Genomic DNA, 12,452 nt, shown 5'->3' with positions numbered 1-12,452 from the left:
AAAAAAATTATTACACAATATCAAATTTCATATTGTTATATGTATATATTTTTTTAACCAAACACCTACTACCACAAAATCCAAAATTCCAACCGTGGGATTGGTGAACTTTGATTTGTTTTTGTTATTAAAAATAAAAACTTGTTGAGATACTTTACATGCTACAGTGGGTTTTGTAAGACTTTGGGTTTGCCATCAAAAATCTTTCTACCAGAATGCAAAAGATAGAATTTTTAATAATTTTTTCTTTATTAAAATGGTGATCAAATCTTATTATATATATATATATATATATAAAACAGACAAATCCTATACTTCCCTTCTGAAATAAATTTCCACAAAAAATAAATAAATATTCTGAAAAAGATATTAATGAAATGATAGATAACAATCTGGTCATAAATTTAAGAAAGCATAGCATCTTGCCTGATTTTATGCCGTTACAATAGCCAATACCGTGATTGATTCCAGCTTTCCTACCGCGTTGAAAAGGTGGGAAAGTGGAGACTAAAAAATGACACAAAAAAGAAAAAAGAAAATTAGCCAAACAACCAGTTTCCTTCTCTAATTGAAAAACATTGACAAAGTAGTATAAAGAAAAGAAAAAGATTATCAGCACCAAAGCACGTGAACCCAATCAAAAACCACCAAAACCAGTATGGTTAAATTATTTCACTTGCACATGCAAACACTAATGTGAAGGCGCTTCCAAGTCAAATCCAACAATAACCCACTAAACCAAACTAAAAGACAAAAGAAAACCCAAATTTGTAAAACAATCAAAACATGACATAAACAGCCTTAACCAGATCAGAATTGGACAAAAAAAATAAGAAACTGCCTTCACAGATCAGAAAACCATTGTAGAGTGTAGACCCACTTTCTTATAATAATAAAATTTCTTTACTTTTTGGCTAAAAATAAAAATAAAGTTTTATTCTTTCCTTTCTTTTATCTCAAATTCAGTCAGTACTTGCTTCACCATTAGCCTTTCCTTTCTTTCTTTGTCTTAAAGCCTTCAATTAGCTCCTTCTTTGCTCTTTGGCCACAGTTCTCTGTTCTGAAATTCTTCTTCAATGGCTACCCTGAGTGATATTGGTGTCTCAGCATTGATTAATATACTGGGTGCTTTTGCATTCCTTTTGGCTTTTGCTTTTCTCAGAATCCAACCCATCAATGACAGGGTTTACTTTCCCAAGTGGTACATCAATGGAGAAAGAGCAAGTCCAAGGAGGTCTACAAATTTTGTGGGCAAGTTTGTGAACCTCAATTTCAAAACTTACCTCACCTTCTTGAACTGGATGCCTCAGGCAATGAGGATGAGTGAGTCTGAGATTATCAACCATGCAGGCCTTGACTCTGCTGTTTTTCTCAGAATATACATTCTTGGGTATTTAACTCCTAATTTTTTTTTCTTTTCCTATACCTTTTTTTTTTTTTTAATTTTTTTTTATCCTTCTTATACTTTGAAGTTGTATTTTCATGTGTTGGTACTATTCTGGGTTTCCATTTTAAATTTTTGGACTTTGAACTAAAAAAAGCTTCGAAGTTTCTCTTTATCTGCTGCTATATATGCTTTGGATTTACACTCTGGGCTGTGTTCTGTTTCATATATCCCTTTTTTTTTTTTTTTTTTTTTTCTCTCTAGTTTATTTTGTTTCTGGGAATTTATCGTTCGCTCTGAATATATATATATATATATATATATATATATATATATATATATATATATAATTTTTTTTTCCTCTGTTTCTTTTGGTTATAATAGTATTTCTTTTATTTGTTTTTTCGTTTCTTTATTTTTTTTAATTATTTTTTTACTTTCCTTTTTCTTGTTGGGTTTTGGGGTGGTGAAAGTTGATATAGCTTTGTTGCATGGTAGTTTGACTAACAAATTTGCACCTTGGACTCACAAAAGCTTGAAGAGGCTATCCTGCTAACCCTGGAAAAGTGCATTCTTTAGCTCTTAAACCTTTTTTGGGTTCTATTTTTCTTTTTCTCCAAGACTTTTATTGTTTCGTTTGAGTAGATGAGTTCATTAATTGACTTTTGCTTGCAACTATAGTTGGTATTCCCACGAGAAAACCAGAAAATTTTGAAGATATTTCTTGAACAACAGTTCATACCGTGAAAGATGAAAATCAATCTTTTCCTGTTTCGCTTAAATTGTTTGTTTTTGCAACATATGCTCCAACTCTTTCATTGTACCCTCGAAGAAATGCATTTTGCTAGTAAATAATCTTCTCCTTATTCTGGCAGCTTGAAGATTTTCGTTCCAATGGCAGTCCTGGCACTTCTTATACTTATTCCAGTCAATGTATCAAGTGGAACATTATTCTTCTTAAGAAAAGAATTGGTTGTGAGTGACATTGATAAGCTTTCGATATCGAATGTGCGCCCAGAATCGATAAGGTACATCTATGTCTTCTCTAAACAATAACAAACAGATCAACTTTGCAGTGCGTCATGCTTAACAAGTGAAATTTAATTTTTATTTTCTTGCTTGAACTCCTAAATCATCTTGCTGAAAAATTGTAATGATTGTTTATGGATAACTGAAGGTTAAATTGACAACAAATCAAAGTTTATTCTTCTAGTTCACAAATTCAACAACAAATAAATTGCATTAGTTACAGCAACATTTTATATATTAATTTGCATTTCATTATAGGTAAAGTAACTTGCTTAAGAGCTATATTGTATAATTTCAGGTTTTTTTTCCACATAGGATTGGAATACTTGTTCACATTTTGGACTTGTTACATGCTTTACATGGAATATGATTATATCGCATCGATGAGGTTGCGTTACTTGGCTTCACAGCGCAGGCGTGCTGAACAATTCACGGTGGGTTATTCATTACTGCACTCGACAACTAGGGAAAATTTTGTTTAATCATTTCTTGCTTTGAGTGTCTGGGAAGAGTAAGTTTAAATATGTTTTCAGCAGCTATGAGGCTCTTATACTGAATTCTTAACTAGTTTTCTGCATTTCACTTAGTTAAAGCTAAACCAACCTTTTATTTCAGTCTTTTGAAATCACTAACTGAGCCTGCTCTTTTATGATTATTTCTTAGTCTTTTGTTTGAAAATTCCATGAACTCTTCAATTATTGTTATCGCTTTTATATTTGATTTTCTCTTTTTCCTTTTGCAGGTAGTTGTTACAAATGTACCACATGTTTCTGGTCACTCGATATCAGAGTCTGTGGATCACTTCTTTCAAACAAATCATCCCGATCGTTATCTTTGTCACCAGGTAATATTATGATGCAGGACCAAAGAGGGGAGAAGGGAAGGGGAGATAAGGAAGAAGGAGAGAGAAAAGGAACAAAAACAGTAAAGTAGGATCTCAATCTGTAATAGAATTCATCCAAACGAGAAAATGCAGTTGCAATTAGGGTTTTTTGTATAGGTAGTCAGCCATAAAGGATCAAAATGAACTCTAAAGGAAACAAAATGCTAATAATGATGAAATCCTATGATCAACACAAAGAAACTTAACATTAATATTCATATATAAGAAACATATGATCTCCATCATATATTATCCTTTTTATTCTATTTTTTTGTTTATTTATTTTTTGGAATATTACTTAATTATATGAAAATGATAGATGCAGCATTTTTTTTTGTGTACAATTATTAGTTGTCCTAGTTACGAAATTTGCTTACTGTATAATGCATACAATATAAATTAGTGTTATTTATTCAGGCAGTTTACAATGCAAACAAATATGCCAAACTTGTAAGGAAAAGAGATCGGCTTCAGAATTGGCTGGATTATAACCAGCTTAAGTTTGAAAGGCATCCAGACAAAAAACCGACTTCAAAGGTATTATGGTCTTCATATACATATGACTGTTGATAATAAAATTATTTGTCTTTAGATTTTATATTTGGAACTTATTATATGCAGACAGGATTTTTGGGGCTATGGGGTGAAAAAATTGATTCCATTGAGTACTACAAGCAACAGATTAAGGATCTTGATAAAAGAGTAAGAATTTGTTTCTCCCCTTCTAGATTTTAGTTTGCTCTAATTCTTTTTATTTATATTAGGTTTTGTTTTGATGTTAGATGATATTGGAACGGCAAAAGATTCTCAAAGACCCGAAATCCATTCTGCCAGTTGCTTTTGTCTCCTTTAATTCACGGTGGGGGGCTGCAGTTTGTGCACAGACACAACAAAGCAAGAATCCAACATTATGGTTGACAAAGTGGGCCCCTGAACCTCGCGATGTTTATTGGCGGAACTTGGCTATACCATTTGTGTCTTTAACCATTCGAAGGCTTATAATATCAGTATCAGTATTTGCTTTGGTATTCTTCTACATGATTCCTATAGCCTTTGTGCAATCCCTTGCAAATTTGGAGGGCCTTGAAAGAGTTGCTCCATTCCTTAGGCCAGTGATAGAATTGTAAGTGAACTCAATCATCCTCTGCAGACTTTAACGGAGCCTTTATATCATATCTACCCTCGTTCAATAACTCATCTTCGTAATACTTCATGTCAAAGTATCTTCTGTCTTGAATATACAAATTTTCACCACTCAGATTTTGTACCTTGTTTCATGATAGTCTCATATTGGTTTCATTTCTCTTTTCATTACTCTTAGAGGATGCGAAATCTCTTTCTCACTCTTCCCCTGTTTCTCTGGTTTTATGCATGTGAATGCAGACATGGTGTGCATGGTATAATGATTCTTTCATTAGATGTAGTTCTGCATCTTTTTTAAAACTTTTCATGTTATTATTGAGTTTGGTTATTGCCCAGAAGATTATAACGATCATTCTTTCACAGGAAATTCATCAAGTCATTCCTGCAGGGTTTCCTTCCTGGTCTTGCACTTAAAATCTTTCTCTACATTCTTCCAACAGTTTTGATGATCATGTCAAAAATTGAGGGGCATATAGCATTATCAACCCTAGAAAGGAGGACAGCTGCAAAATACTACTTTTTTATGTTAGTGAATGTATTCTTGGGAAGCATAGTGACTGGAACAGCTTTTGAGCAGCTTGACGCTTTCCTTCACCAATCGCCTACACAGTAATTTTTCATCTCTTTATGACTGAGAATTCTTTTACTTCCATGTTTGGTATTAGACTTGATATAGTTGTGTGTTGATTTGGTTTTCCTCTTAACTATTTCTGTACTATAGTGGCATTGACTTAGATTCATTAATTTGGCTCACATATTTGGTCCAGTTTATATGAAGCTTGTGGCTGCAACTTTCTGATATTAAAAGCTCTTACTTGAGGAACTGTTATTGCAAACTAGTAAACTTTGCACACAACATTGCTTGTCACAGTCAATTAAAAGTTACTTTGATGACATTATTAATATAATTGAACCATTGAGGTTCTGATTATGGACAAGCAAATTGATGTTGTATTGCTTAACTTTAGTTAGTGTCTATTTCTTTATGATGCATTTGGCATTATTATTTTTGCATACTATTACAGGATTCCTAGAACCATCGGGGTCTCCATACCAATGAAAGCTACTTTCTTTATCACATATATAATGGTTGATGGATGGGCTGGCATTGCTGGTGAGATTCTTCGTTTGAAGCCATTGGTTATCTTTCATCTTAAGAACATGTTTTTGGTGAAAACTGAGAGAGACAAAGAGAAGGCAATGGATCCTGGGAGTGTGGATTTTCCAGAGACTCTCCCAAGTCTTCAGCTATACTTCCTTTTGGGGCTAGTATATGCTGTGGTTACTCCAATCCTTCTTCCTTTTATATTAGTCTTCTTCGCCTTTGCATACTTGGTTTACCGTCATCAGGTTAGTTAATTCGTTGTGCTTCATTTCTTTCATGATGTACCTAAAATTCATTGCATACAATTGTCGTTTTGGTAAAGACCACAAGTCCATAAGAAATAAAAATAATGTAAAGCAGATTAAGGAAAAAGACTTTACAGGATTTCAAATATTACTCTGAAGCATTAGTTGATTAAGTTGTACAAGTTACAATAAAATTAGATACTTTCACAGATTACTAAACTTGTAAGCAGCATCAATGTAAAAAATATTTATGCATTAGTTCTACTTATACACATAATACTTTGGTTGCACAGATAATCAATGTCTACAATCAACGATACGAAAGTGCTGCTGCCTTCTGGCCACATGTTCACAGCCGCATTATTGCAAGCTTATTGATATCTCAGCTCCTTTTGTTGGGTTTACTTAGCACAAAAAAAGCTGCTAATTCGACTCCATTACTTGTTATTTTGCCGGTACTTACATTAGCATTCCATAAGTACTGCAAAAGTCGCTTTGAACCTGCATTTAGAAAGTATCCCCTTGAGGTAAGCTGAATCTTTATCTTTACTACTCAGAATAGCCTTTTCGTCTTTGGTCGGTCTAATGCTAAATTGTTTATGATATTCTATAATGCTTATTTATGCTATGTAGTATTTCAAATGCTGTTTTCACTTTTTTTGATTTCACAGGAATCAGCTAAGTATCTCTTTGAGATGCTGATAAAAATCATCTCATTCTTTACACTTTTTTTTTTGGTGAATATTCATCTCATTTTGTTGTTTCTTCTTCAGGAAGCAATGGCAAAAGACATCTTGGAGCGAAGCACAGAACCCGACTTAAACTTGAAAGCATACTTGGCTGATGCTTACTTGCATCCCATATTCCAAACATTCGAAGTAGAGGAGTCAGAGATGGTTCAAGTTCGAGTAGACAAACATCAAACACATGTTGCAAGTCCGGTGGCAAGGGAACACGGTTCATCTTCCCCAGCAAATTATGTCCATCATCCTGCTTCCCCACCAGAATATGTCTATCAGACCGCTTCCCCGCCCCGTTATGTATATAATCCGTCGTCTCCTCCCCATTACGGCTACAATTCATTCAATCCTCCCCATTATTTCTACCATAATGAAGAACCTTGAACTAATTTATAGTTTGCTTACAAGAAATTCTTACCCCCTTTTTTCTTCTTTGTAGTTAATTAACTACTGCTTTGCTTTTACTGAGGCCTTGGCCACTTTCAATGTAAATTGTTTCTTTGTTTCATTGGTATCAAGTTGTAATTTTTTCCCCCTTTATGAAAGTTCTTTGAATGTGTTAATTTCCTTGGTTTACAAGAAATTCAAAATTTGGAAAGCTTTTCCTCTTCTTCTTCCTACACTTCCACAAGAAAAAAAAAACTGCAGGAGCAGAGACATGTATCTAAAAGATGTTTATCTTCGAATACCGAGGATAAGAGAAAAAAAAAATTATTATTTTTACTAAGTTTAATAGATAATTCTTTATCCACCTTAACATACAGTATCCATTAACGTTTGTCAGTCATTTTATATTTTACTTTTTTTATTATTTTTTCCTGAGAATTTTGTCTTTTTATTATTATTATTATTTTTTCATATTTTTAGGTTCAGAAGACCTTCATTTCCCAACTTCACTTGCTCTGCTTAAAAATCCAAACTTCTGTGGCCATTAAATTAAGAAATAAAGAAGCATTGAATTTCTTAACTGGGCGAGTGAAGGCTTTTTAGTATAATAATAATAATAATAATAATAATAATAAAGCGCTTTGAACTAAAAATATGGAGTTATGGTTAAGGATTATAGATTTAGAATTATCAGTAGTGGTTATTGATTGTTAAATCTATTTCTATCCTAAAAAGCTATGGCTAGTATAAAATTAATCTAATAATATATATAGAAAAAATTACATGTGAATCTAATAATATTCGGTTTGATTTTTTATTTTTTATTTTTATCTATATTTGATTGGTTCAATTTGAATTAAAAATAATCCAAACCAATTCAAAACTAATATATAATGTATACTTTTTTTTATTATTTTATTATAATTAATTTATATTTTTAAACAAGGAAAAAAAAAAAAAAAAAACATCCATATCAAATACTAACGAAAACAATAGACAAGCAGTTGCAGGTTTTAAAGTACTCTCTTCGCCATTAATGCTTCGATCCAACCAACCAGTCAATCAGGATTCTAGAAAACACTGGCTGTCGAATGAAGTAAAAAACCACCGCTGCTTTATTCATACACGTAAGAAAGCGCCCGGTCCAACAGCATATATGAGCAACAGCAACAAGAATTTTAAGAAATCTGCCCATTTGAATGTCATTGTCCGCTTTAAGCAAGAATTTTTAGCATTGCTTTTTTATACTTTAGCATTGCTTTTTTATACTTTCTTCTTCTTTTTTTATACTCCATTGATGGGTTTCCTTTTCAGACGCAAAACAACAAATAGAAGATGTGCAATGCCCATTACACCGAATCAGATTGATAAGGAAAACAGGGCTATGAAGAGCCGTGGAAGTTCCAAATGTTTGGCAAAGTGATTATCAATGCCTGTAACTGTAACGGACTCTACATTGGTATTGCGTATTTGGATTTGCTTTTTTTTTTTTTTTGAGTATTTAAAGGAAGTTTTCAGACATTCTTTTTACAGTTTTTTTTTTTCCTTCACTGTTTCATTGTGCTTCTTGTGTTTCTCTTCCAAACAGTAATGGCAACAAGTTTGAATAACGCATTCACAAGCATTCTCTCGGAGGAGAAAGAGAGTGAGAAATCCTTGCATGCTCCATTCCCTCATTGGTATTCTCCAGAAACAGGAATTTACTCGAGCAGAAACCCTTCCGTACACCTTCCATCTGACCCATTTCTCGATTCTGTTTCTTTCATTTTCTCAAACAGACACAATGGAGTTTCGGCTCTCATTGATTCCTCATCTGGGTCTTCCATATCTTACTCTGAACTGTACCGGTTGGTAGAATCCATGGCCTCTGGACTCCACTACATGGGTATTTCACAAGGTGATGTCGTTTTGGTTCTGTTGCCCAATTGCATTTACTATCCCATCATCTTCCTGGGTGTTCTTTGTCTAGGAGGGGTTGTCACAGCAATGAATCCCTCCAGTACTGTTTCAGAAATCAAGAAACAGATTGCTGATTGCAATGTGTGTTTTGCTTTCACTGATCCTGAGAAAGTGGAAAAATTACAAGTATTGGGTGTTCCTGCAATTGGGGTACCAGAAAATGTTAATTTTGATTCCAAAGCAACTTGTTTTTCTGCCTTCTATAAGCTTATTTCTTGTCAATTTAGTATGGTTCCGAGGCCGATGATTAAGCAGCTAGACACAGCAGCGATAATGCATTCTTCAGGAACAACTGGTGTGAGCAAAGGTGTGGTGCTAACTCATAGGAACTTCATAGCCATGGTTGAACTTTTTGTGCGGTTTGAGGCTTCACAATATGATTATTCAAGCCTGAAGAACGTGTATTTGGCTATTGTACCGATGTTTCATATATACGGATTGTCGCTTTTCATTATGGGATTGCTATCTTTGGGTTCTACCGTTGTGGTGATGAAGAAATTTAATATCAATGAGGCAGTGAAGGCCATTGATAGATATAAAGTTACACATTTTCCACTTGTTCCACCAATGCTCACTGCCTTGACGAGGAGTGCAAAGGATGTTGATTGGAAAAGTTTTCGGAGCTTGAAGCAGGTTTCTTGTGGAGCGGCTCCTTTGAGCTGGAGAATCATCGAGGAATTTGTTCAGACTTTTCCTCATGTTGATTTTATTCAGGTATATAGCGTAACTTTTTAGTTTTCTTACCCTTTTCATTCATTTATTCTGATCTGGATTTCATTACTTCTTCTGTTTTGTTTGGTTATGAATACAAACTGTTTGATGAAATAAATGGATAATTAACTTGAACAAATACAAATCAACCACCAAAATAGGCTAAGTTTCCGAATTCTATAGATTATGCTAAATAATAAGATTATTTCCAACTTCTTGATTCATTTCTAAGTTCTTGATAATTAACATCAGTATCATGAGGATCCATAATATATAAGTTTGTTGGTCGTGTTGTTTTGAATCTTTAGAAATGTGTAGACAGCTTTGAATTTTGTTTGTCTTCTAGGGCTATGGCCTGACTGAGTCGACAGCCGTAGGAACTCGTGGGTTCAATACTGAAAAGTTTAGGAATTATTCTTCAATAGGACTTTTGGCACCAAACATGCAAGCTAAAGTTGTGGATTCGAATATTGGATCCTTCTTGCCTCCAGGCAAAAGTGGTGAACTTTGGCTAAGAGGACCTGCTGTTATGCAAGGTAAGAAATTGTTTTACTGGTTTCCTTGATAGTTTCCAAAGCTTAAACACAGGGTAAAAGATTAATCTTGTACTTGTACCTCATTAATTTGCACAACAATGCTTCTTCATTTTTTTATTATTATTTTTTTTTTCCCCCTGGGATTTCTATGCCTTTATGAAGTTTTACCCTGTTGGCACCAGTTCATACTTAAGTAGGAAATTTAGCCTTTGAGTTTCACTGGTGTCTTTCAAATTTTTCTTCGTAGTAGTCGGTGAATTAAGCTTACTGATTTTGTCACTGTTTTGGCTTTGCTGGTCCGGTTAAAAATGCCCATTTCTTAAATGAACGAAGTTAAACCCATAAATCCATTTACTGTTTTGAAACTAATTTACAGGGTGGAAGTGTTTTTGCAGCGTTAAACTAATTCACACTCATTTCATTGCAGCACGCTCTTGCTGCCATCATCCCTTTATTTATGATAAAAGAAAAATGCAAATTTCAAGCAACCTATGTTGCTTGGACTTAGATACGGATAAGTATCCATGAGTCAGATCCTTTTATTTCCAAAAATAAAATAATTATCTTATAAAATATTTTAGCATGTCCCAATACGTCTTTTTAATTCTATTCTTAGCCAAGACACACAAAATAGCCGTATCCTATTGCCACATTCATGTATCTCATTGCATACCCTGCACCCATATCTGTGTCGACAAAGATACTTCACCATTTTTGCCGATTCTGAGCAACACAGCAAGCAACATCTTCCTACTATAAACTCTCCTTGGTCTTCATTTTGATAACCATTAAACTCAAAGAAGTTACATTTTTCTTTCAACTTTACAGGATACTTAAATAACGCAGAGGCGACTATGTTGTCAGTTGATAAAGATGGTTGGATGCATACAGGAGACATTGTTTATTTTGATGGAGACGGATACTTATATTTATTTGATCGCTTGAAAGAGGTTATCAAATACAAGGGCTTTCAGGTATATATATGAAAACCAGTACTTTTGAATTTCAATAGGACACTTCTTTTTGATTCTCAGTTACACAGAGGTTGGATCATTGTATGTTAAGTATCATTTTAGTAGAATGTATTATCAGAATGCAGTAAATATGGAACGTTTATTGCGACCAACGAAAACCCTTTTAGATTTGATTCATCTTTTGTAATCTAAAAGATGATAAACGTATTAGTTTCTCATTAAAAATTCACTTTTTTCTGCAGATTGCTCCTGCTGATTTAGAGGCTGTGTTGATTTGCCATCCTGAGATAGAAGACGTTGCCATAGCAGGGTAAGATTTCCTTTCTGAAAACAGAGCAGAAATATATGCAAATTCAGAAACCAAGGATTAACAAAATAATTCTCAAACTCCATCCTGCAAAGTTAGGATGAATTTCAGTATATACATATATATATTTTGAATGAATGAGTTGCAATTCCCATAACTTTCAGAACCATGGACCAAGAAAGCGGGGAGATACCTGTAGCGTTTGTGGTTAAGAAACATAGAAGCTCTCTTTCTGAGGCAGATGTTATGGACTATGTTGCTGCAAAGGTTTTCTGCTTTTTTCCATTTTTCACTTAGTTTTTGCATTATATGTCTGTCCATTGTTTGTTTTAGCATCTGTCTATGATGTTGAAGATGATGATGTCCACTTATGGCAGGTAGCACCTCATAAGAAAGTAAGAAAGGTGGTTTTTACAGCTTCAATACCAAAATCTGCTGCTGGAAAGATTCTCCGCAAGGATCTCAAGAACTTGTTGAGTTCTAGACTCTGAAACAAATACAAAATAGAACTTTTTTTCTGCTTACAATTTTTAGAACCACCATATCAGTTCTTTTTCAAATAGCATTTATGAACTTCTGGCTAGAATTTGTTTTTTAGCCAAATATAAATAAATATATTTATACCTATATATATGTCATGTTACTGTTTATTCTTTAGTCTCACTTGATAAAGTGTTTCCTGTTTTATTAAAGATTATGTCAATTTGGAGTCTGACTTGTACATGAAAACATTGAAATAATAATTGTTACATTTGTTTGCCATTTTATAATTTATCTTAATTCTATTGAGAAAGTAAGACAATATATATTTGAAGAATTTCTTTTTTTAACTTGAAAATTCTTACTTCTTCTTCTTCTTCTTCTTCTTCGTCCCTTTTTTTTTTTTTTTTTTTTTTTGGGTAAACCTTAAAAATAACACCTTGTTTCTGTTTGCTAATTGTCTATGACTTGTTTTAATTTCCAAAACTTGAACAAAAGTAAGAGGGGTTTTCGCAATTTAACAGCATGTAAAAAATAGAAATTAAAATAAAAATCAACCAATATTGAGT

The 12,452-nt window shown here is 33.4% G+C and overlaps 2 protein-coding genes across 3 annotated transcripts; both read left to right on the top strand.

Moving 5' to 3' along the window:
• The first annotated feature begins 828 nt into the window (after positions 1–828).
• Positions 829–7,092, top strand: LOC107434550 (CSC1-like protein At1g32090). Its single transcript, XM_048464128.2, has 11 exons — positions 829–1,390; positions 2,260–2,412; positions 2,712–2,847; positions 3,156–3,257; positions 3,714–3,833; positions 3,918–3,998; positions 4,079–4,419; positions 4,803–5,048; positions 5,465–5,789; positions 6,083–6,316; positions 6,563–7,092. Exons 1-11 carry the CDS (start codon positions 1,077–1,079, stop codon positions 6,911–6,913), a joined length of 2,403 nt encoding a protein of 800 aa, XP_048320085.2. The 5' UTR covers positions 829–1,076; the 3' UTR covers positions 6,914–7,092.
• Positions 7,093–7,886: 794 nt separating this feature from the next.
• Positions 7,887–12,041, top strand: LOC107434556 (4-coumarate--CoA ligase-like 6). 2 transcript variants are annotated; one of them, XM_016046030.4, is made up of 8 exons: positions 7,887–8,043; positions 8,231–8,375; positions 8,505–9,589; positions 9,933–10,122; positions 10,951–11,096; positions 11,339–11,406; positions 11,568–11,670; positions 11,781–12,041. In XM_016046030.4, exons 2-8 carry the CDS (start codon positions 8,324–8,326, stop codon positions 11,892–11,894), a joined length of 1,758 nt encoding a protein of 585 aa, XP_015901516.2. In that variant the 5' UTR covers positions 7,887–8,043; positions 8,231–8,323; the 3' UTR covers positions 11,895–12,041. The 2 variants fall into 2 exon arrangements, with proteins under 2 accessions (XP_015901516.2, XP_015901517.2); XM_016046031.4 differs by having other exon boundaries at positions 7,915–8,117.
• The last annotated feature ends 411 nt before the right edge of the window (positions 12,042–12,452 follow it).

This window comes from Ziziphus jujuba, chromosome 6 (assembly GCF_031755915.1).
Source record: "Ziziphus jujuba cultivar Dongzao chromosome 6, ASM3175591v1".
NCBI lineage: Eukaryota > Viridiplantae > Streptophyta > Magnoliopsida > Rosales > Rhamnaceae > Ziziphus > Ziziphus jujuba.
This window is presented reverse-complemented; position numbering and strand designations above follow the sequence as displayed.